Here is a 24,504-nt window from a genome sequence, read left to right as displayed (position 1 = left end):
CAACAATTCCCTAATTAGTTAAAGTCATAACCTATGTCTTGTATTCATTTACCATTAATTAAACCTTAGCTGTTTATTACACTGCAGTCCAAATCCAATAGCCAACCCAGAAAGCCATGGAAAAGGAAGTAGGAGGTCAATATTGAAAATATATGGTGCAGAGTCCCACTGATGGTTGCTTTGTTCACAATCAATATGGTCAATGCAACTGTACTTTCTTAGTTGCTCTGTCAGCAAGACAAAAAGTCAATTCTAATGTTATGCTAGTAAAAAAAAAAAAATGGTGATTATTGAAAAAGTTTGCCTTTCAAAATTATATTCTTTGTAAACTTTATTTATAAAAGTATTTTCAAATATGCTAAACCATGCAAATAATTTAGAAACAGCTTTGAAAGGACCCCATGTCACTAAAAGGCAATTAGACATTTGCACTTGTTAATGGCTGTTGAACTGTTACCCTAAACTGATACTTTCTGGCGAGTTTTAGTTGGTGCAAACAACTGTATATTATTGCCTTTTCTATTAAAAGGACCATTGACCATGTAATGTAGGGGGTCTTGATCATTTTCCACAGCAATTAAAACCCACACTAGCGTAAGGTAGGCCAGGGAAAAGTGAAACAAGTGTGTCAGTATACACCTTCCTTCCGGGAAGAATCATAGGTTAAATTTTCTGAAATGGAAATTACCTTTTATATTCCTGATCAGAGTTAAGAGAAACCACTACATTTTTTTTTTTCAAGAATAAGGTAGTTAGAAAAGTAGTGATCACTAAGAAATATAGTAATATTGTGTAATTTTTCACCATTTACATTGTTAATGAGTCAATGAGCAGTTAAAGATATAAATGGGACATGGCTTTAATTAAGAAACATAAGAGTCAAATGCCTACTCATGTATTTTTTTCAACTTGAAGTTCTTTCACTCTGAATGAATTTTGTTCCTCATTTTTGCCAGATTTATTAGTATGGAAGAGTTTGCACAAACCCAGAAGTACTTTTTTCATAGCGGTGTAACTGGAAATTCATCACACAGATTCTTAAGCATTGGTCCAACTATGTTAGTGATATTAACTTATGGTGGGACCACTTATTTCTATAACTGATAGCTCTCATACGGATGCTATCTGATTTTGACTATTAAAAGTGCTAAGAAACAACTGTGATTGCAGAATGGGAAATAGAGTTGTTACATGTTAGTTGGTCAGTGTTTGGACTATGGTATTTCTGAACGTCCTCTACAATCATTCCATTGTTTAGGGCAGTGTTTTCATTGTGCTATCTTCATGAACGATTTAAACAATTTTTTATCCTGTAGTCCATTTAAGTTTTTTCCTCCCTAAATAATAACACATGTTGATGAGTTGGGTAGATTTCACCATGCTAGGTCTCTGGGGAGAAGACTGAACTGAGAATGATGGTAGAAAGATGGTATTACTTCCCTGGGAGGAGTGTTCAGGAAAGTGCCTATATTACATATTTTTGGTATTTGCTAGAAAGTTATATGCTGGAGTGAATAATTCATTTTTATCATAGGTTTCACAGGATTCTTATAAAAAGTAGATTCCCTTACTGCCTTTAAAATAGAATTTACACTAAACTTCTAGGTGTATCTATATCTACATAGACATGTATGTAGATATAGATATCTATGTAGATACACATACATATGCAGTTAGCCCTTGAACAACATGAGGGTTAGGGATGCTGATGCTCCGAGCAGTCAAAAAAACTCCCTGTATAACTTTTGACTCCCCCAAAACTTACCCACTGATAGCCTACTGATAAGCAGAAGCCTTACCATATAACATAGTCAATTAACACATTTTTTTAGAGATTTTATTTATTCATTTGACAGAGCACAAGCAGGGGGAGCTGCAGGCTGAGGGAGAAGCAGACTCCCCGCTGAGCAGGGAGCACGATGCGGGGCTCGATCCCAGGACCCTGGGACCATGACCTGAGCTGAAGGCAGATGCTTAACTGACTGAGCCACCCAAGCACCCAACACATATTTTTTTAATGTTATATGTATACTGTACCATATTCTTACAATAAAGTAAGCTAGAGAAAGAAAATGTTACTAAGAAAATCATAAGGGGGTGCCTGGGTGGCTCAGTCGGTTAAGCGACTGCCTTCAGCTCAGGTCATGATCCCAGGGTCCTGGGATCGAATCCCACATCGGGCTCCTTGATCCGCGGGAAGCCTGCTTCTCCCTCTCCCACTCCTCCTGCTTGTGTTCCCTCTCTCTCTCGCTGTGTCTCTCTCTGTCAAATAAATAAATAAAATCTTAAAAAAAAAAAAAAAATCATAAGGAAGAGAAAATACATTTACAGTACTGTACTGTAAAATAATCTGCATATAAGTGGACCCATGCAATTCAAATCTGTGTTGTTCAGGGGTCCACTGTATACACATACATACATATGTGCATATGTGCATACATATACATGCATATATACACACATACATAAATACATACATGTAAATATGTGTATTTGCTGAAATTTTAATATGCAGTTTCAGTCTGCTATATAAAGTAAAGGGTTTGATATCCTCAAATGTTTGAATACCATTCATTCCTAACATTTTGCATTTAATTTTCCAAAATAAAACATTTTACTTTAGGAATTTATTAGAAATGAAATAATCATTTAGTCATATCTAGAAACTGGAATAAACAGGGCCATAAATCCTGTAGTTAAATGTGGTAGGTCAGATTCATAAATATTCATGTGTTTACTTTCAGTACAGTCACTGTGTAGTTTAATCTCAGAAAAATCTTTTCTCTACCAGTCCAGCTATGAGAGCAAATAAATACTGAGAAAGATAATGCAAAGGAAAACATAAAGAGCAAAACAAGTTATCTCTAGGAAATAGAACCTCCAGTTGTCAATGCATTTGCTGTATGTCAGGTGTATCTGTGGCTGGTCAGGCCCAGGGAAATCTTCCAAGATTCAGGGTAAAACTGCCATATGAATTAGCCACTTAACAGAGACCATTAACCCGATCAGACCGTCTGGTCTCTCTTACTTGTTGTAGTGGGTACTCAGAAACCAGAGCTAACTCTCAGTTTTCTGTGGATTAGCTGGGTTTTTCTAATGAAGGAGTTTTTATAAGGTGCCAAACAGCAGTTTCACCTAAGCATTTTCTAGTTCAACTGTATGTAAAAGGAAGGCAGCTTGTATTATTACAAACCAAAAAATATGACTTGAGATACACAGAGATGGCTGGATAGGGGGACGAACATTCCCAGGGCTGCCATACATCTATGGAGATCTGTGTGTATTTTAAAAATTGCAGTTATTCTTCCAAACTCAATTCTCTTGTATGACCTAAAGGTATTTTCTGAGTGGCTGAAATGCTTCATTTAGTGTAAAATTAGAGTAATATACATTGGGTTTATCTATCTCTTCTATTCTTAATTTTTTCTTCTTCATAAAAACTAACATGTATAAACATAGACATATTTTGGGCTTGTTGCCTGATAATTAAAGAGAATTATATCTGTGTCAAATATACTATGTTAAAATTTGTTACATTCTTAGTAATGTTAAAAAGCAATATTTGGATCAATGTGTGGTATGGATTTTTGTAGATTTTTCTACTCACTGAGGCATGCAGTCAATACCTAATTTCTCTAGAGATATACTGCATTTAACATATTGAGCTTTTTTAAATACTTCAGACCTCTGCATTGAGTGTATAATACCTGTTTTAATTTGACATCATTGATGACCATAAAATATGATATCTAAATTGCATTTTAAATGTCCATTTGTTTGTGTAATATATTCAGTATCAAGGAAAGAGACATATACTTTTTTATTTTTGCCAATTGCTACGGTAGATGAAATCCAAGTCTTGTGTTATTTTTTGCACAGTTCCCTTTCACTCTAATCTAGCACTCCAACTTACAAAATGTATGTGAAATAAACTGAGAGTGTATTTTCATGTTACCAAACTTGAGGAAATCATATGGTTTACACAATATTTATCTCCTCAAACAATAATTCAAAAAAGGGAACCCATTTTTCAATTATGATGTTAAGGTATTAAGCTTGGATCCTGTTAGTAGTCAGAAAAGCAAACCCTTGATTTCTATTTTTAGATAAATTTACTGCTATAAATAGTCTTTGGTCGATGTATAAATAAAAAATAATGAAGACACTCTTTATTCTATATGGCATAACCCAATTTTGACATTTAGCCCTGACTTTTAAAGCCTTAATGTAGGTCTTGAACTATTTGGTTGGGTTAATAATACACATTGGCCAAATGTAAGATACCTCTGTGGAATTTAAGAAACAAAATAAGCAAAGGGAAAAAACAAACAAAACCAGAAAAGGAGGCAAACCAAGAAACAGACTCTTAACTCTAGAGAACAAACTGATGGTCACCAGAGGGGAGGTGGGGAGGGATGGGTAAAATAAAAATAAAAATAAACAAAACAAAACAAAAACATCTTTGCTCTGTTGAATAACTTTACCTAAGCCTCACACAGTAGTGTTTCATTAAAAAAAAAAACCAACTAAGGTTTAAAATTTTAAAGTACTAAAAAATAAGAGAGACCTGAGTTTAATGTTTTATTTGAAATGTGACATATTGCATTCTGCTTTCCTAATATCCTTTTCAATATTGCAATAAATCGTGGCCACCATGAAATTTTTCAGCTTTTTATACATCTAAAGTGACAAAATACAATCACATAGGTTACTAGTTGGGAATGAAAGAATAAACTCCAAATTTGATCTGCAGATAGTCACCATTCAGTTCTTCAGGTGAGCATCTTATTCAGATGTTTTCTTCTTTCTTAGGTCATTTCGGAGCATATAAAGTAGTATTTTGGGCATTTCACCCCTGTCTGCTTAAGGCAGAAGTTTTCAAGTTCACTGTATTATTTCCTACCAAATCCTGTTTTTCGTCATACTTCATGTTACTCTATATAAAAAAAATAAAACTAAACAGAAAGCACTTCAGGCAAATAATCAGATCCATTTTGGGATTAACACTTATACTTTCTTTTCCCCACGGTTCCTGTTACATTCCATTTGGTGAGTTGGTCCCAGATATTTTTACTCCAGTTTGTCTTTAGAATAAGGACCAGTTCTCTAAGTTAGCTTCTCTTGTTCTCCTACCAGCTGGGAAGGACCATCGAAACACTGTATAAAGTAATATTTTTACTAGATACCCTTCTTCATCACAATGAAATAGTTTGAAAGAAAGCGTCTCATAAAAGGATAGTTGCGTGGAAACTTTTTTTAAAAAGATTTTATTTATTCATTTGAGAGAGAGAGCACAAGCAGGGGGAGAAGCAGAGGGAGAAGCAGACTCCCCGCTGAGCTGGGAGCCCAGCACAGGGCTCAGACCCAGGCCCTGGAGATCATGACCTGAGCCACAGGCGGACACCTAACCATCCGAGCCACCCAGGCGCCCTGCATGGAAACTTTCGTTAGTGCTGCACCTTAGACCTCAGGACCTGCTGCTTGTTTATTCCTCGCCAAACTACCATCTTTGCATCAGTATGTCTTTGGTGTTTTAAGTTAAAATGCCTGCCTCAAATACTCCCCTAACTACAGAAGTAGAATATGTAATGTGGTTTGAATGGTGTTAAAACTAATGCGAGGCAAAGTAGTTGTTAGAGTGAGTATGGGCTTTGGATTCTGAAAGATTTGCATTTCAATGCAGAGCTCTGTCAGTTTTTGCTTTGTGATACTAAACAAGTTGCTTAACTTCTCTGAGCTTCTATTTTCTTGTTTATCAACAGGCTTAAATAGCACTTTATATTATTGTTAGAATGATTAAATGATGGAATTTAAAGCAGAGTGTCTGGCACAATAGCAGATCCATAAATCATATCAATTGTTTTTATTTTAATTAAGTACTCTAGTATCCACAGTTCCTGGAATCTGCTTTCTAATGAGGTAGAATTCAAGTTCCCACCCATGCCTTTTTTTTTTTTTAACTCTTGTTACTCTTGACAGTACTTTATAATTTAGAAAATGTCAAACAATTGAGAACACAACAGGCTTTCAATGAAGAGTCATTTGCATTGCTCCATACTAATAAGCTAAATAAATGCTAGATGCTAAATTATATTTTAAAACTAACAAGGGAATGTAGAGGCAAAGTATTAATAACTAAATCTTGCCACATTTTTAAACAGAGGCATCATAAGTAAAAGTTTGACTTTTTAGGAAATCTACATGAAAATATACTACTGTTAATGATTACATTAATTATCAAATTCAACTGAAGAACTTTATGTATTATAATAAATTATACAGAGACCAAATTCTATAGAAGCAAAACAGTTCATAATATATTTCAACTTTCAAATTAAAAAGATTTTTATAGTTAGATATTAATAGTTCTCTTCAAATATCAATTGTTATTTTTTTATTTTCAGCATTTTATTTAATATTTTTCAAATGCACAGGAAAAATAATAGACTAGTATAATACATATCCAAATATCCAGTTCCTGGCTTCTATAATTATTATCCTTTTGTCATATCATCTATATTTTGATGATGTATTTTTATTTATTTATTTTTTTTTTATTTATTTTTTTTTTTAAAGATTTTATTTATTTGAGAGAGAGAATGAGATAGAGAATGAGAGCACAAGGGGGGGAGTGGGAGAGGGAGAAGCAGACTCACCGCTGAGCAGGGGAGCCCGACGCGGGACTCGATCCCGGGACTCCAGGATCATGACCTGAGCCGAAGGCAGTCGCTTAACCAACTGAGCCACCCAGGCGCCCTTGATGATGTATTTTTAAAGTCAAAGATATATGATCAATTCATTGTGTTAATTACACATAAACATAGATGTTAATATTGCCATCTTGAATATTTATTTTTAATTTAACAGGTATTAAGATGACTCTTCTCTGTATAGTAGATGGAAAGAAGACTTAATCATTGGTAGAGTCTTGGGGTTGAACTTCATTAAAACACATAGAACTTTGCAATTTGTTTCTCTGGGAGGGAATTTGAGGGAGAGGTGTCTTTTTACTGGTGGCAAGAGTGACTATAGGATTTTTTTTTCCCCTAACATTACATATATTTTAGTGGAAATAGTAGTAAAACATTGACCTAACCATAGTTATCAATGTATATGAGCACTAAAAGAAAATAAAGGTTGATAAATGTGATAATGTATATTAATTAGGTAAGACCAAACTCTAATAGTCAAGTAAAGTCAACTCTCAAGGGGCTATTTCAAATGAAGACCAGTTTAGGAAAGATTGGCTTCAGAAACCTAAATGACTCGTCTTTACTTAGAGCTTCAAATCAATTCATCCCTCCGTTGGAGGAGGGGGGAAGTGACTGGGAAGGTTTATTCCATTTTAATTCTGATTATTTTTCCTCAGAGGACCTCTTGTGTGTAGCCTGTGTCGTCCAAACAGGTGTCAGAATATGATTTTTTTTTTTTTTAAATTAGAGGATGTGATTTTTTTTAAGTGGTGGTAATCAGGTATTGCCATAATGGAAAAGGGACTTGTGCGCACATCTGTATAAATGGAACCATTCCATTATTAGTGGGAGATTTATTACTGAAGAAATCAGTACCAAACAGCATGGCAGAGATTGTGTTTTTATTCTACTAGGAGAGCCAAGTCTTGCATTAGGACATTGTCGAAGCCTGTGAAGAAAGTAAACGGTGCCCATGGGACTGTAACATTCTGCTGGATTGAAGGGCCTTTAATAATCCAGTACTCCAATAGCAGTTAAGACAGACTCTGTGTAACAGCTAATCTTGTCTTCTGCTTTTATAATAACGTACGTATGGTAACCAAAAGTAGTTATGATGTGCTCGCGGCATTCTTCTTTGTAGGTGACTTTTTAAATTAAAAACTAAGTTTACTGACTGACTTTTCAGAGTTTATTTAATGAAAGATAATAAAATAGGATACCTGTTTACAGCGGGTTTAACAGCCACATATTGCACTTAGGAGGTTTTATATCCCTCCACAGATGAACATTCAAGTAATGGCAGAAATGTAAATACCGGCCTATTGTTTTGTAACAATTTGGAATGGTTATAAAAAAATGAGTTTATTTTGTGGGATCTCGTTAACGCTGTAATTGTTATTTCAGTAATATTGGTTGTATTTTGACTTACATCAGATTTCATTGTCTGTCTTTTCAAATAAGACACTTTAAAAAAAACACAAAAATTATGATAAAATTAGTCTATAGCATTTAATAGTCTGGTATAAATGATATCTACAGTGGCCTAAAAATGTTCTTCTGTGTTTTTTGATGAAAAGCCATCCTCTTTTCAATTCTGAAAGCCTCTGTCCAAGCACCTCTATGTCCAAGCACCTCTGCACACCATCGCCTCCCTGTTGCATTTTTCTATTCAGGCTATTTGACCAGAATTTTAGCTTAGCACTGCTTATATCTAAAAATATTTGTAAAATTTTAGAGCCGCGTGCCTGAAACAGTAGGCGTTTTTTCATCCTGTACTTGTATTTAATTGCAGAATCTTCACACAGGCCTGTGTTTCCATCCTGCACACTAGATGGCAGTTTTGTCATATTCTTCCAGCTTCCAATGCTCCTCGCGGGACTGGAGCAGGAAAGGCCATCAATGTTTAGTCTGCACTCAGAGGGTCTCCGCATGACCAGTGCAGACCCCACGGACTTCCTGGAACATATGTTAGCAATTTAGCCGCAGACATTTATTTCTTTGTTTTACTGCTTGGCTCTTGGAGAAAGTGTTGGTGCCAGGTTATGGGTTGTCTGGATCATGTCAGAGGCCATGGAGATCGAGTCCATGTGACAGGCCAGACGAAGGAAGGATGGAGGTGGAGGAGGTGAGGAAACTGACCCTTACTTTCAACAGCCACAAGTCACTGCCTGTCTGTGGACTGTGGCCAAAAGCCCGGGCGTTTACGTTTCCATCCAGCTGAACAAACAAAACGCACTTGCCCATTTGGCTTTTTCAGGGTTCATTCGGCGATTTCCCTAGGTCTCAAAACGTGCTTGTCCCTCGGGTTTCTCTGTCAGTGCTTCTTCCTCCTCCAGCCCTGTCCAGACGGAGCGACCTGGAGACCCTCGGCTACTGCCTGCTGCGCTGCCTGTGTGGGGGCCTGCCCTGGGAGCGGAGCCTGCGGGACCCTGCGGCCGTCCAGGCTGCTAAAGCAAGGTACCCGCGCGCCAGCAGTCCAGCCCGGAGGGCAGGGGCCCTGGAGGGCTTCCAGTAAAGGGAGTTTCCAGCCCCGACCAGACGGCCGTTCGCCCGGTCCGATAATCAAAGCCAGTTTCTGACATCTGAAAAGCATTTCTTGAAAAGCCAAACACCTTACCGACTTCAAATCCGTTAAGACAGCACCTGTGAGATCACACGCGCACGAGTCGTAACGCAAAATGTCAAGTGAAGTGTTTGTTCTTTTACGTGGCGTTTTCCAAAGCCGAATTCTAGGTGGTGGTCTTTTCAAGGAAGAGCAGTTTCAAATTAGCGTTGTACGAGGACATGGAGGTAGTCTGAGTTTGGTGTGAGTGCTGTGAACTGTGCAAAGCGACAGCGCGAGGTGGGAGCGATGCGGCTTCTGTTTTTCAAGTGAGCGCATCGTACCTCTTTCTTAATTCTGGATCTTGGAGAGAGCGTGTTTTGTTTCTCGAGGAAGAAACAAACAAAACTTTTATAGGAGGTGTTTATGTAAGAGAGAATCTTGCAGCCACATAAACAGTTTTAATATTCCACATTCAATTTTTATCACCTAGAATCTGTTAGCATGAGAACTAGGTCAGACTGAGAACAGAGCATGTTGCTATTTTACTAATTTCCCACTCATCAGGCCTAAGGAAAAGCAATTGCATGCAGCCCAGAATAGCCAGTTTTTCATTATATACTCGACAGATATGCTCAACAGTAGTTATCCACAGATAGAATATTGCGATTGGAAAAGGCAGCTGTGTTTTAAGTAAGGTGAGTACAACAGAAGTTTACAAAAGGGGGAGCTGATCCATAGAAACCAGTCTTCAAATTCAGCCGTGGTATCCGTTCTTTATACAGAGGGCCTAGCCTACAGATGCAGAGTAATACAGTTTACATTTGTAAATACTGGCATATTACAGGAAGTATTTCTCCGCTTGGAATCTGGATCATCGCAGCCCCTTACCCCAAACGAACACATTTATATAAGTCAATATTAGAGCTGTCTAATCAGTTATTTACCACGGTGATTAATGTGCCCGTATTAACCGACATTTTTCAATATATGGGTCAAGTCAAAGCACAGTAATGGGCGTATTATAAACAATCTCGATACCGAGTTTTTCACCTCCGTTCACCTGATTTGAATCATGTACTATATTTAAAAGACTTGCATTCTAATTCCAATGATTACATGTATTTTTTCTTTTTTTTTTTTTTTTAAAGATTTTATTTATTTATTTGAAAGAGAATGAGAGAGAGCACATGGGAGGGGGGAGTGTCAGAGGGAGAAGCAGACTCCCTGCCGAGCAGGGAGCCCGATGCGGGACTCGATCCCGGGACTCCAGGGTCATGACCTGAGCCGAAGGCAGTCGCTTAACCAACTGAGCCACCCAGGCGCCCCACATGTATTTTTTCTTTTAATAAGACTTATTAATATGATTTAGTCTTTTATCAATATACATATATAGATGCATTCATTGTAGATATCTAAAGAGTATGCCTATGTGTATATATTCAAATGTGATAATAGGGTATCATGCAAAATAATATGCTAATAAACATAACTCCCATTTACACTTTGGGGACCCTTATGTATATTAATATCTTCATTTTGATTTGATTACTAATATAAGTCTATAAACCAGTAAAGCTAATACATAATGAAGTTTATAATTAAGGTAAACTATAGACATTTTTAAACTTCTGATAGTAAATAATATATGATCAGAATTCATTCAACTTGCTAAGAAGGCATACTCTGAATTTCCTTGTAAGGGCGTGCTTGCATATACAGCCATGATACCGTATCTCCCTCATGCCCTTTATTTTCCTGACATGGGGTGATATCAGATCAGTTGGTGCATTTATTGTTGCAATTCTGCCTGTGCCTGAGTTTGTCAGTCAAACACTCATATCAGTAATTTTAGTTGCATGTTTATATACTGGTGGCTCAAGCAACTTAAAAGAACTATATTTGTTCAGTCTGAAACCCTGGGAAGGGTTAGAATAATGACCCATCTTATTTGTTGTTTGGATATTTCTTCTTAACCTGTTTAATCATAGAAGAGCATCAAACACTACCCAGTGGAGAACAGTGTACATAAATAATTTGCCCCTCCCCAAGGATAAGTACCTGAGGAAAAATCTCCTGAAAATCCTGATACTATTTTCCTATGTATTTTTTCTTGTTTTTGAGAAAAAATCATGACAGATAGCCCTACTTCTACATTTCTGCATGTACAGACTTTGAACTAAAGCATTTATACTGTAAATCTACATTTAGTTTCTAGGGGATTGATATAAAATTGGTCAATGAGAATTGAAGGATCTCCCCCACTTCCACTTACCCTCGGGGGTGAAAAAAAATATTGAAAGGCACGACGATATGGGTGACCCACCAACACAGAATTTGAGTTTTGTTTTTTGTAATCAAGACAGCGAATCACAGGATCGTGAACAAATTCACTGCATATTACTCTATTTTGTTTTAGTCTGTTGGATGAGCTTCCTGAGTCAGTGCTTAAATGGGCTCCTTCCAGAAGCAGCTGCCGTAAGTCAAATGATAACTTCTACCACCTTCTCCTGTATGATTTACTGGTCACCACATTTCCACATTTGTCACTCTTGTGTTACGGCTTTTGCTGAATCCACCCACTCCCATTCCCACAGGGGTGGGAGGAAACTCTCTACACAAGGTTACAGGTAAGTTGCTGGAGAAGAGAACGTTTAGATCCTCTCTGACATCAGAACACAACACAAGAAGGCTACAAGAAAATATTTCGGCAGCGTTCTAGGCTTTGCTGACTGCATTTTTTTTGGTGGGGGGGCAGGAGAAGGAGGAATCTTACACAGGTTTAATAGTCACCTGTATCTAGTACTGTTAGAGTTGACGTTCTGATTTTGTCCCTCTCTATATCATTGAAAGAAGATAAAGTTGATCTAGGGAAAGACTATTTTCAGTCAGTAATTTAAAAAACCAAATCATTGAACACTTGAGTGCTGTTCAGATCTGGGCTGCACTGTGACTGAACAGCCAGCAAAAAAAAAATTTGGATTGGCAAAGTTATGTAACCTTGGGATTTGAAGGTATGTTTCATTAAATGGTTTTCTCTTTCAAGTTAGTATGGATCGTTTTGGACTTCTTTAATTGACAGTATTATCAGTAAAAATAGTAAGTCAATTCACAATTACCCAAGTGCCTGTCGTTTGCATATGCATGCATGGCACATTGTTCACCAATTTAATAAATGAGTTTGATTGTCTTATGGAAAAGTGCCGGCTTCTGCTGTCAGGCTCGCTTTTTCTCAGAGACAGATATGGGGAATGAATCTTGTTCTCTCTATATTGGGCAATCTCAAAGTTAGCTTTTAGCTGACTTATATGAAAGTGAATGTGTACACTGACCCTCTAGATAAGGTCAAATAGCATCAGTTTCCATCTGAGAGTTTAAATGTAGAGTTAAATCATCTTGAACTTATATTTATAGCCGTTCTTTGACAAGAAACCAAAATATTCATTTCCATGGGAAACGAAAGAGGAACAAAGTAGTTCTGCTTTTCCACCTCCATTCTCCAAGTCCTAAGCTTGCCCCAGTGTGAGCCTCCAGCTTGCCACTTTCTGTTGTCCCTCTTCTGATGGAGGAGGGTGCGAATGCAGAGGATTCTCCTTGCGGGGGGAGGGGCACGGCGTGAGGGTTGAAGGTGAAAGCTTTTCCTTTCTGTAACTGCACTGAGTAACTTGGTCCAAATGCCAGTGCTCCTTTTTGGCTAATACGCTTATTGGCATTTGGACCAAGTTATACAGCTTATGTTTTACTCAATAGGACAGCAAAAAGGAGAGATGGGAGATGTCAAAGAAAGTTTTCTCTGTGTATCTCCCTTACCTTTTCTGCCCCTTCTGCACAAAAGGTAACTGCTCAGCTCCCAGGATTAGAAAAGAAAGCCCCGATGCCCTGGGTTCCATAAGATGAATGCTTGTGGGCCTGTGTATATTCTGTGACACTTCAATTACTGGAGATATGAAGATCTGAGCGATAACAAGAAGTGACACGAGTGCCAGGTTCTCCATTTTTCAATACAAACCCTTTATTTGGGTCCATCCCATTATTTTATAAAATGCAGATTTCTATTTCTAAAGCACAAAACATTGAAACTTTAATATTAACGGAAGACCTCTTAGTTGGTTGTACTTAGGAGTGGGTACTGCAAGCATGACAGTTAATCCAATGTGTAAAAGGTTTATTACTAAGGCAGTTGATGAAATAAAACCACCAAAAAGTTTCCAATGTGCGTGTCCAGCTCGGTGTAATAATAATAGTTGCACAAGTTTCTATCTCCTGAGATGATGGTAATGATACTTCATATTTCATTAGCTTAAAAGCAAATGATTCAAGAATATGGTAATTTCATACTACTCAAAGCATTTTGTTCTATAGCTCCAGAAATATGCTAGTAAATTTAAAAGTATACCTAATATAACAAATCCAGCTCTTGGAAGGCTACCGTTTTAGGCAGTAATACATCACAATAGTCTAAGCTTCAGGTTGGTAATAATGAATTTATAAGAGGTGGCTTTTCTTTTTCTCCCTTTCCTACCTCACCCATACCTCATTTTCCCAAGCCCCAGACCCACGAAGACTGCAGCACAGCTGCCGTCAGCTGGGGGAGTGCCAGGAATCGTCCATTGTCTTCTAACCATGACCTGTGAAAATTCTCCCACCATATTCGGCTCTCTTCCCATTTGGGATATTTTGGTTAATAGCACTGTAATAATATGTACCAGACTTGGTGTACCAGTCTCAAAAGGGCCAAAGAACAACAGAATATTTACATGAAAATGGTAGTGAATGTAATGTAATCTTTTTTCTTTTTGATCATCCCTTCAGGAATGGGAGTCTCGCACTGGGCTTCTGGAAACAGGAGTTACAAATGTGATGAAGCCATACCATTTGCTAGTTAATAGAGATCTGACTGATCGAATGTTAGATAAAAGAATGTGACATGTCTTAAAACATTAGAGAAGGAAAAAAGTTAGGTTGCGTAATTGCCACGGTATCCAAAAGAAAAAACAACGAGAAACTAAAAACAAAAACCCTGGAGCCAAGAGTTCTCATTCTAGCCACAGTGGCCTTATGGTCCTAGAACACAGCTGCGGGTAATAGGGTATGAAATGGTCGCTCTGACTCTTACAGGGGGAAGGGATGGTGACTGTTCCTTTTGGAATTTTTCCCTGTAGGGAGTGAAAGCCATGTCTGCAGTTCCCTCTTGAGTGGAGGTGGGCCTGGAGGGGAAGGGAAGGATTAGGAAGTCACTCCTGCCAAGCCACAAAGCTTCCCAGATTTTTCCCACCATGGGGATATAGCAACTTAGTGAGAAAGTAAGAGGTACTTATGTCTGTGTGAGTAATAAGTTTTTGAAGGGGAAAAGCTTATAGAAACTAAATTGTGGAGTATCTAAACATCTCTACGAAAAAGGAAAACATGCTAGATTTTAAGCAGTATATGGTATTATCATTTACTTGTATCTTGATTTTAGATTGAATCTCCACCTGAAACAAAAATGCAGACTACATTTATTTTAAGGCAGCAATGTTTGTAATTTGAGGTGACTAGTTTTATTTGTATTTAAAAGTTTGTAGTTCATATTTTTGGGGGGATAGCTATATAGTTCTAGGGAAGAGATTACATTAGAAAGAAAAAAAGTAGCAACATCTCATCCTTCTGCTCTAAATTAGGAAGACGACGCAGTGAAGGCACTGGGCCAGCTAGGTATGGAGGACTCGAGGGAGGTCTGGGGAACTCTAAAATTAGTCATGGCTAGAAACCTAGAATTCAAGGTCATTTCAGAATGTACTGTTATAATCTCAAAATCAAAGCCTGAATTAAAATTTGCAGTGATTTTTTTTTTCTGTCAAAGTAAGGAGGTTTATAATAAGTAACACTTGTTTTTAACTGAATTTTTAAAACTTCAACATAAAAGTATGAAGCATGTCTGGTCTATTATATTATTCATGTAGTTCTTAGTAATTGAACCCCATAAGTCAAAATCACTAACTGTAATTTTTTAAAAATTTGCTTCCTTTGATAAGTTAGTGAGAAATAAACATACCAACAAAGATATGTAAAAAAATTACCAGTTTTTCCCATCTTGTCAACTCTCCATGTCACTGTATTTTCAGCCATTTTTGGATACCATTTGAAAAGTGCTTCTCACCAAAGTGTTCATTCTTCGTTTCTTCAGGCTGTGTGTTGTGTGCATGTGTAAGAGAATAGAGAGGTCTTGATGCTGCGAGAGCCTTGACAATTCTTGCCCATTAGGAATAATGTGTAAAAAAATTTAACACTTCTTCACAGGTGAAATAGCCCAATATTTGGTATGTGCTCATAGTTTAGCATATGATGAAAAGCCAAACTATCAGATGCTCAAGAAAATCCTGAACCCAGGTGAAATACCTTTAGGACCACTGGAATTTTCCACCGGAGGCCAGAGTGTAAATGTGTGTACTCCAGACAATCAAAACGTAAGTATTTTAGTCCCTGGGATCCCACGATTACCTTCCCCGAAGCTTTTCTACCAAATGAAGTTGTTTGGGGTCTCAAAAGGAGTCTGACAACCCAGTTTCTTGCTTATTATATGTAATTCCTAGTTCTCCTCACTTAGCTCCAAGAAATTTTGTTCACAGTTCTTTTGACCTATTGTCTCTTAGAGAAAAATAGTAGTAGGGTCCATGGCCTACTTAGAGAAGTATTAAAGTATTTCTTCTATTAAAGAAATAAAGCAATGACTGATGTCACAGAGATATGACCAAGGTCAGATTAAAGGCTAATCTGACTTTACTCATGAGGACCTTTATAAAGCTGCTTTTCTTCGCATTTCTATAGTTACTGCCCTCTAGTTTTGCTTACCAGTTTGGCCATAATTTGGTGGCGATAACATTGATATTCTTAGATTTAACCAGATGACTGGTTTGTACTGATATTTCAATCTACAAAAATAACCTTTGAAAAAGTTTTTTTTTTTTAAGTTACACCTTCTCATCCTTTACTCTGTAATCTTCCAACTGACTGACTCACATCAACTTAAAAAAATAGAACTTGAAACAATACACAGGAATTAGGACTTACAACATTTCTCAGAGGGCGGGGGAAACCTGAGACTGCTGTGAGCCGCCTTACTGGACGGGCAACCAAATGTCCAGTCCTTCCTTGATACGGTCCATACGCAAAAGATGGGGGGGGGGGGGGGGGGCTTTTTTTCTTGATGCGTGTACAATGAGGTAGGGTCAGGATGCCATTCATTTTTAATATTTCTTATGAACTTTGGATCATCGCAAGTGTTCATGAGCCAAGAATGCAGGATGCAAACTAATGTGACTGATAGGCTGCAAGATGAATGGTGAGTCAAGTATCAGTGCACAGATGGTTCTGATTTGCTGAATTTTGTAGCTGCTGCAACTGAAGACATAAAATATCCTTCTAGTCATAAATTAGCTCTTTGGAAGCAAAACCTTGGCACCAGAGCTTTACAACCTTCAATTAGTAGGGAAAGAAGTATTTGAATGACTGTGGTATTGACATCTGTAGGCCTGCATAGTAATCATTCCTAATAGAAGAGAATATCTGTTTGAGGAGGTTTTGCATGGCTAATTAACTACCAGTGAGAATATGTAATTTTTTCATGATCTCCTGATTGTCACCTTTCTCTCATGATACAATTACATTTTATTGTAGCAAATGCCTCACAAACCAATTGTCAGCACTATTTACGTATTGCAGAAGGCAGAACAAAAGTTCATGTTTAATAAAAAGCCAGTGGATTTTGATCTTGGTAATTACTGAGACTTATTTTAACAGTTTTATTGACTTTTGTGTTTTTATCACTTTTGCAACAAAACAAAGAGCCATTTCCTTAACATAGTATTTCCCTTGCAATAATGGTCACCACTTAATCTACACTAATTTAGGTAGATTTTTTTCCTTTTTTTTTTTTTTGTAGTTTTTCAGTTTCATAAACTTAATTGAAATATAAAAGAAGCCATTTTAAAAACGGATAGTTATATCCTCTGATGTAAAATTCTAATTATTATCCACCAGAATTTTCAGTTTCATCAAATTCAAAGGATGTTTGTTGTGAAACCATTTTTATATGCAGAGAACAGAACATAAAACATTTTCTCCAATGAGCCTCAGTCAAAAATATTTTATTCTTCCCTTTTGATTAGAGCACTTTGATTATGAATAAAAAGAATATTATTAAAATGATATAAAATTATTTATAATATAAAAATATTATTCCAAATAAATAATATTTATTATTCATTTGACCAAGAATAGTGTGCATTCTTTAATTTCTAACAGTATGACCAGCCCCAGTGTATAGACAGTAAGATGATCTGGGGGCATGTTCCACAGCAGATCAATATTTATTGAATAGTGACTTTATTTCTGTAGTATTTTAAGTGCACAAATATATTTAATAGTCATAATATAAAAATGGGTTCCCCATGTAGCTAAACCCAAAGTATCTTAATTTTTATTTTTAAAGTTTACAGATTTTGTAATGTTGCAAAAACCACACCTGAAAATGTTTAAAAGCAAAGTATGACCATATAAATGGACACTTGCCCTGAATGTTACAAGTATAGGACAGTTTCTGCCATTGACTCTGCTTCCATAACAAAAAGCATTCTAGGTCCAGAATGAGTATCAGTCACATGGCTCCACATTTCTCTCTTTTTAATCACAGACAGAATCCCCTTATTAGTAACTAAAAACATTTCTTGTTACTTCATACGTGGATTACTCTAGTTATTTAACAGAATATTGAATGACTTCTGGACTTAACACTTTTCGGACAGAGATACCTAAAAAGAAGTCAGTGGACCAGAAAACATATACAGTTATATAAATAAAATATTTCTGTCATTCAGTATTCAAAAGAAAGTTATGAATGTTTAATTTTTTTAAATGGTTATTTCCCTCAATATAAGTGGTGGTGCCTTTTAAATTTAGTATTCCTAAAAAAATGTGTTTGGGTTAGGTATTAGAAAATAGCACATCACCATAAGAACCTTGGCAAACTTACAGCACCTTTTTGCAAAAGAAAAATGAGGTATTTTTCCAATGCTGGGTTTTACTAGGCATTATAAACTGTTCCCTGTAAACTGAGCCGCTGCCTTGCACAAGTCCTCAAAGACTGTTGCTGGAGTTAAATTGGAAATGAATTTTTGTCAAGACAGGAGAGACGTTGATATTTTTTTTCCTGAAAAGCAAATCTTTTGGGGCATTTGCCTCAATCACAATGATGGTCTGTATAGCTGAAATCACTCTTTAGTAGCTCCGGTGGCTCCTGAGGTAATGCTGTCAAATTAGAAGAATCTGTCATCAGGGCTACCCCAGTCTATTTATGCCTTCCACTGGGATTTAATGTCCAAAATTCACTGAAGGAAACCATATTTCAGTAAGCATGCTTGCTGAGGTGAGCTAAAGCTCTAGAACTCCCAGATGAGAATGCGAAAGCCAAGGTGGAAAACCAGTATTATTGAAGGCCCCCACTCAACCCTTGAATAAGCTGTTTCCTCAAGAGCCAGTAGTGGACCCTCTCATCAGCTTATCATATCTCCCCCCTCGTTAGGGTGCCCGAGTCCACATGGGAATAGCACAGAGACCTGGGCATAATGAGCCACCCATCCTTCCTAAATGCTCTACCTAGACAGAGGGGTAGCTGGAGGACAGAGTGAAAATGTTCAAGCTGTCCTACATTTCAGACAAGTAAAAGTTTGTCCTTCCATTTACCCTAAATCTGAGGTTCCCACAGCAAATCCAGGGGTGAACATATTATTATTGGTTGTAGTAATCTTTGTATTGAACTTAAAAATTTATAAAATTCTTCCTTGAGCCTTCTCAAAATAATTCTGTTAAGCTCGTCTTCATATTCTGTGTGAGAAAAGGAGAGTATAAAATCTCAATTACGAGCATATTTTTGACTTACTGAATTTTAGGAGGCCAGAGTACTGCAGGTTTCTTAGAACACCGTGAAGTGCTGATGGGAAATTAAATAAAAGATACCTTATTTGAATAGCCACTTTCTTGAAAATGACACATATTCGGACAGTATCATTTTATTTGATTATATGAGATGCCCAGAGTGTTTCCTGTACTTACTTTTATGTCTTTGAGAAAAGTTCTACCCTCTGTTCATAATTGAGAGTAAAACTTAATCATCCCACTTCATTCTTACCGTTTTAGAAGTTTCCCTAGAAAAAGAAATTTTTCATAAACTGGATATCATTTTGTTTATTAGCTAGAACTGCTTATGGCAGCACAACCTAGCCATCCGGCCAACTGACAGCAGATCCAGGAGGCCTCGTCTCTTCCAGAAAGCCTCACGGAGGACTGAATATATTAGATCAAATTTTGTTTGTACATCAGAGGCTCCCAGGCCAAAAACCGTTATACCTAAAGTGCCTAGCATCCAGGAGGCGTTAAAAACCTCAATTAATATCTCAACGAATCCTTTATATCATAAGACACATTTTCACAATGATTGGCAAGCCAGTCTTATTAGGATGAAACGGTGTACAACAGCCTTGGGAAACCCTTTGTCTCACACTGGTGGTCTGATGCGCCTTTATCACCAAGTTGACTTCAGTGGGAGAGTGACTCAGAAGGTGGTTACACGTGAATTTTCCCAGTAGTTTGGGAGAGTTGAGTGGTGAAAATAAAGAAACCCTGAGTGATGAGGGAACAATTCCAATTGTCAGGTTACTGAAAAGCAATGGCTTTGCTATCCTTTGAGAAGCTGGGATCCAGGAGGAGGGGTGAATAAAGAATGGTGTTGTGACAGCTTAGGCCTAGCCACAAAACACCAGCATATTTTAAAGGGAAGGAGTGAACACATTTGGCAATAGAAGCTAAAAATTGAGAGACTACAAATTAAGGCTCTGCTTGCCCAGCCAATGTAATTCATTCTCCGTTCTGGCACTGGCTACTCCGTTATTTCCCCTTGCGCTGTTCCTATCTTCTGCCCCCTATTTAACCCCGGAAAAAAGGTGATGGCACTTTCAGCTGCTGTAAACACGAAGCTGCTGAGCAAATACTTCACATAAGGGTCTTCACTGTGGCTTTCAATCTTCCAACTCTATTGTGGGACCTGCCCTTCTATTTCCTGTCTACTTCAAGGTTATTAAGAGTCAGTCATCCCCCAGAAAACACTGTGGTGTGAAAAAGAAACCTTAGAGACAGCAGGCTTGTTGGAGAACTTAACCCCTGATACTGGTACACAGGACTAGGTGACATGAACTGTGACTCATCTGCTCAAAGGTTAAATTACCTGTATAAAAAAGTAAGCAACATCATAAGCTCCTTTTATCCGTTCACATTAATTAGGCTCACTTCAATGATAGAAAACTAAGATTCTTATTAATAAGAATTTAAACTAAAAAGATGTACTGGATCCACTCCCAGCAAAGGTTAATAATGAATTCATGTGCAGTTTGAGAATGTGACAGTTTTCTGTAAAAATGCCGTTTTCAATAAGCAAGTTATCTGTAGAGATGATTTCTAAAAAGCGTACAACAGTGACACTAATTTTAATTGGTCTTGTACTATTGATGAGAAAGGGTCTGGATCTTGCCAACGACTATATTCTTTCCATAACATCCATTTGTTGGTTTCCTCTTTATTTCTTCCTTTTCACAAAACTTGGCAAGTTTAGAATTTTCAAGAATCTGGACGGGAATGCATTTTTTTTCTTACAAGTGTCAAAAGTTTTCATTATACATTTTTACTCTCTATCAACAGGTTGTTTCTCGAAACGCTGCAACAAAGCAAGTCAGTCAGATGCAAAATAGGTCAATAGAAAAAAACATCCATAGTGAGAGAAGTGCTGAGTCCTGCTTAACGGGGAGAAAAGTGCAAAAAGAGGAGCCGCCGACTGGACTGCTTAACAGTGAGACAGCTCAGGTGAGAGGCTTTTTGTTGTTTCTTTTTTCCTTCGTGTTGCATTAGAATATGCCCTTTGGGAATAAAAACATTTTAGTTTCTCCTGAGGGCCAAGGTTGTATGGTTTTGTTAAATGAGAAGGGGCAGAAAAATACCCTATCCAGTGGACAAAATCAAAGCAGCTGACACCAGTCATCATAGAAACAGAACGACAGTGAGCACATTTGCGTACAGATCTGATTTCTTTCTTTAGCCTAAGAATGTAATGAAGTGCACTTAAATTTTTTATGCCATCTATGATCCATTAGGGACTCTTAACATATTCCATACTCTTACATGGGTTCCTCCAGTCTCACCCTTATAATCAAATGTAAGTGAAGAGTTTCCCTGTCTATATGGTTGTATTTTAAAATGATGTATTTTTTAACGTTATTCGATCATTTGGTCGGATAGTGATTTACCTTTAGCAGAGGACTCATCCAAGCAATAGCAAAAGTCTTTGTTTACCTAACCTTCTTTTGACAAGAAGGAGAAGCATACAATGTATTTATATGTTCAGTGAAAAAAATTTTTTTCCAAAATGACCAATATTTTTTATGATTTATACACCGTCATTTTCCCCCAAATGATTTGAGGTAGTTTAAGATGTGAAACAGGATATTTTAATGCCCCCATCCTCTATCTCCCAACGCCCCCTGCCCCGCCCCTCAAATTGGTGTATTAGGCAGCTGGGATGTTAATCACTAAACTGAACACTGAATTTGGCTCTGAACTTCTTGGCAGCCAAGACAAAAATTAGATGCATACAAGTTGGGCAATTCTTATCCAACCAGCAAGCATGCACGTTTATCCAGAGAATGCTTTTTTAGAACTAATAAGAATCTTTTGCAGTTACAGTTACCATTTATAAAATCACAAATATTGCTTGGTGACAAAATTCTGAGATTCTTGAGTGGTCTTTTTCAACCCTAACTGTCCACCAGAATCACTTATGTATGGAGGTAAGGAGAGACTATAAAAAAAACTGATGCCCAGGTTCCAAGCAAAGACATTGATTTAATTGGGGTGGCATTGTGATACACACGTGCAGATTTTATCATTCCAGAAAGCTCTTTGTTCCCTTTCTCAGTTGGTCCTTTTCTCCCAGACAACCACTGTTCTGGTACTCTGATTTTCACCACCAGGCTAGTTCGGCCTCTTCTCAAAAGTCATATACCATGTAGTCACACAGTATGTACTCTTGGATCTGGCTTCTTTCACTCAGCATGTTTTTTTTGAAGCTCATCCGTATTGCTGCATATCTCAGTCATTTGTTCTCTTGTTGAGTAGTACTCCATTGTGGAACTGCATTATAATTCACATATCCATTCTCCCATTAATGACACCTGGGCTGCCCCTGGCTCTAGCCACCATGAATAATAGTTGCTATGAACATTGTGACACAAGACGTTTTGTTTGTCCTGAGAAGTGGAGCTGCTAGTTCACAAGGCAGGTGTATGTTCAACTTTATAAAAAACTGACAGATTCTTCCATTTTGTACTCCTGACGGTAATCCCAGATACTCCCCAGCATTTGCTGTTGGTCTTTTTAATTTTAGCCATTCCAACATTTATGTGTTCGTATCTCTGTTGATTCCAGTTATCATGTACCTGATAATTAATAATTGTGGGCACTTTTTCATGTGCTGACTGCCCATTCATATATCTTCTTTTGTGAAATGTCTTGATCCCTTTTTATGTGGATGATGGTCTCTTTATTACTGAGTTGTAGGAATTCTCTGTATATCTGTATTGTGGATATGTTCTAGTGCAGCCTGCCTATTCATTTATTTAACAGTGTCTTCAGTGAGCAAAACTGTGTTATTTTTATTTGAAGTTCAATTTATCTTTTTTTTTCCTGTAAAGAAACCTGAGAAAACTTTGCCTATCTCGGGGTCATGGTTTGCTATATATTTTTTTAAAAGGCTTATAGTTTTAGCTTTCATTTCGAATCTGTGAGCCATCTCAAATCATTCTTGTATATGGTGTAAGGGGTTAAGATTCCTTCTTTTACATTATAGAGAGCCAGTTGTCTCAGCACCGTGTGTAAAAAGATTTTCCTTTTCCTAATTAAATTTCACTGGAATCTTTTTCAAAAGTCAGCTGACAGTACTGGTCTGTTTCTGGACTCTCTCTTCTCTTCTGTCAGTCTGTCCTTACACCAAAACCACACTGCATCATTACTGCAGCTTTATAATAGAAGTCCTTCATCCCTTTTCTTCAAGAAAGCACTGGCCATTTTAGGTTCTGTTCCTTTCCATAAAATCTAAGAACCAGTTTGTCAGTTTCCACTAAAAAGCACAATGGGATTTTGACTGTGACTCCATTAAATCTTTATAAAGATCAGCTTAGGGGCAACTGAGATCCCAACAACACAGTTGAGTCCTCCAACGCATGAAACTGCTACTTCTCTCCATTTATGTAGATCTTTAATTTCTCTCAACAGTGTTTTGTAGTTTTTGGTGTAGATATCTTATACATTTTCCATTAAAATTATCTCTAAATATTTTTAATTCTATTGTAAATATCATTTTGTATATTGACCTTGTGACCTGGGATCTTTCTAAATTCACTTTTTATTTATTTTTTTTTAAAGATTTATTTATTTATTTATTTGAGAGAGAGAGAATGAGAGAGCACATGAGAGGGGGGAGGGTCAGAGGGAGAAGCAGGCTCCCCGCCGAGCAGGAAGCCCGATGCGGGACTTGATCCCGGGACTCCAGGATCATGACCTGAGCTGAAGGCAGTCGCTTAACCAACTGAGCCACCCAGGCGCCCCTCTAAATTCACTTTTTAATTCTAGTAGTTTTTTGATACATTCTTAGCATTTTCTACATAATCAATCATGTTTGTGAATGGAGTTTTACTTCCTCCTTCCCAGCATGTATGCCTTTCTTATCTTTTTTTCATGCTTTATTACACCTGCCGTGATGTAGAATACTACACCGAGAGTGGGCATCCTTGCTTTCGTTCCTGTTCTTTGCTGGAAAATATTCATTCTTTAACCATTAAGTATGTTAGCTGTAGGCTTTTCCTAAATGCCCTTTATCAGGCTGAGGAAATTTCATTGTAGTTTGTTGGAAAGAAAACAAAATTTAAGTCATGAATGAATATTTAAGTAATTTTTTGGAATTTGCTGATCCTATGACTTTTCTCCTTTACTAGTATAATGAATTACATTGAGTTTTGAATATTAAATCAGCCTTCTTTTGTCCCTGGGATAAACCCCATTTAGTCATGATGTGTTGTCATACTGGATTCATTTTGCTGTTATTCCATTCAGGGGTTTTCCTTGTATCTACATTAATGAGAGATCTTGATCTGTAATTTCTTTCCTCATAATATCCTTGTGTGGTTTTTTTTC

At 37.2% G+C, this 24,504-nt stretch overlaps 1 protein-coding gene across 5 annotated transcripts in view; it reads left to right on the top strand.

Moving 5' to 3' along the window:
- The window catches only part of VRK2 (VRK serine/threonine kinase 2), a 114,293-nt gene that overhangs the window by 81,641 nt on the left and 8,148 nt on the right, over positions 1-24,504 (top strand). For 3 of the 5 annotated variants that reach the window (XM_035001501.1, XM_035001502.1, XM_035001503.1), the window contains exons 9-12: positions 9,011-9,149; positions 11,654-11,712; positions 15,514-15,680; positions 20,962-21,123. In XM_035001501.1, coding sequence (XP_034857392.1) covers positions 9,011-9,149; positions 11,654-11,712; positions 15,514-15,680; positions 20,962-21,123 — 527 coding nt within the window. The remainder of the gene's footprint in view (positions 1-9,010; positions 9,150-11,653; positions 11,713-15,513; positions 15,681-20,961; positions 21,124-24,504) is intronic. The other 2 variants (XM_035001504.1, XM_035001505.1) reach the window with 2 other exon arrangements.

The sequence above is a fragment of the Mirounga leonina genome, unplaced genomic scaffold, assembly GCF_011800145.1.
Source record: "Mirounga leonina isolate KUSES-001 unplaced genomic scaffold, KU_Mleo_1.0 Mir_125, whole genome shotgun sequence".
Taxonomy (NCBI): domain Eukaryota; kingdom Metazoa; phylum Chordata; class Mammalia; order Carnivora; family Phocidae; genus Mirounga; species Mirounga leonina.
Note: the sequence above shows the minus strand (reverse complement) of the source record. Positions and strands in the feature narration are given on the sequence as shown.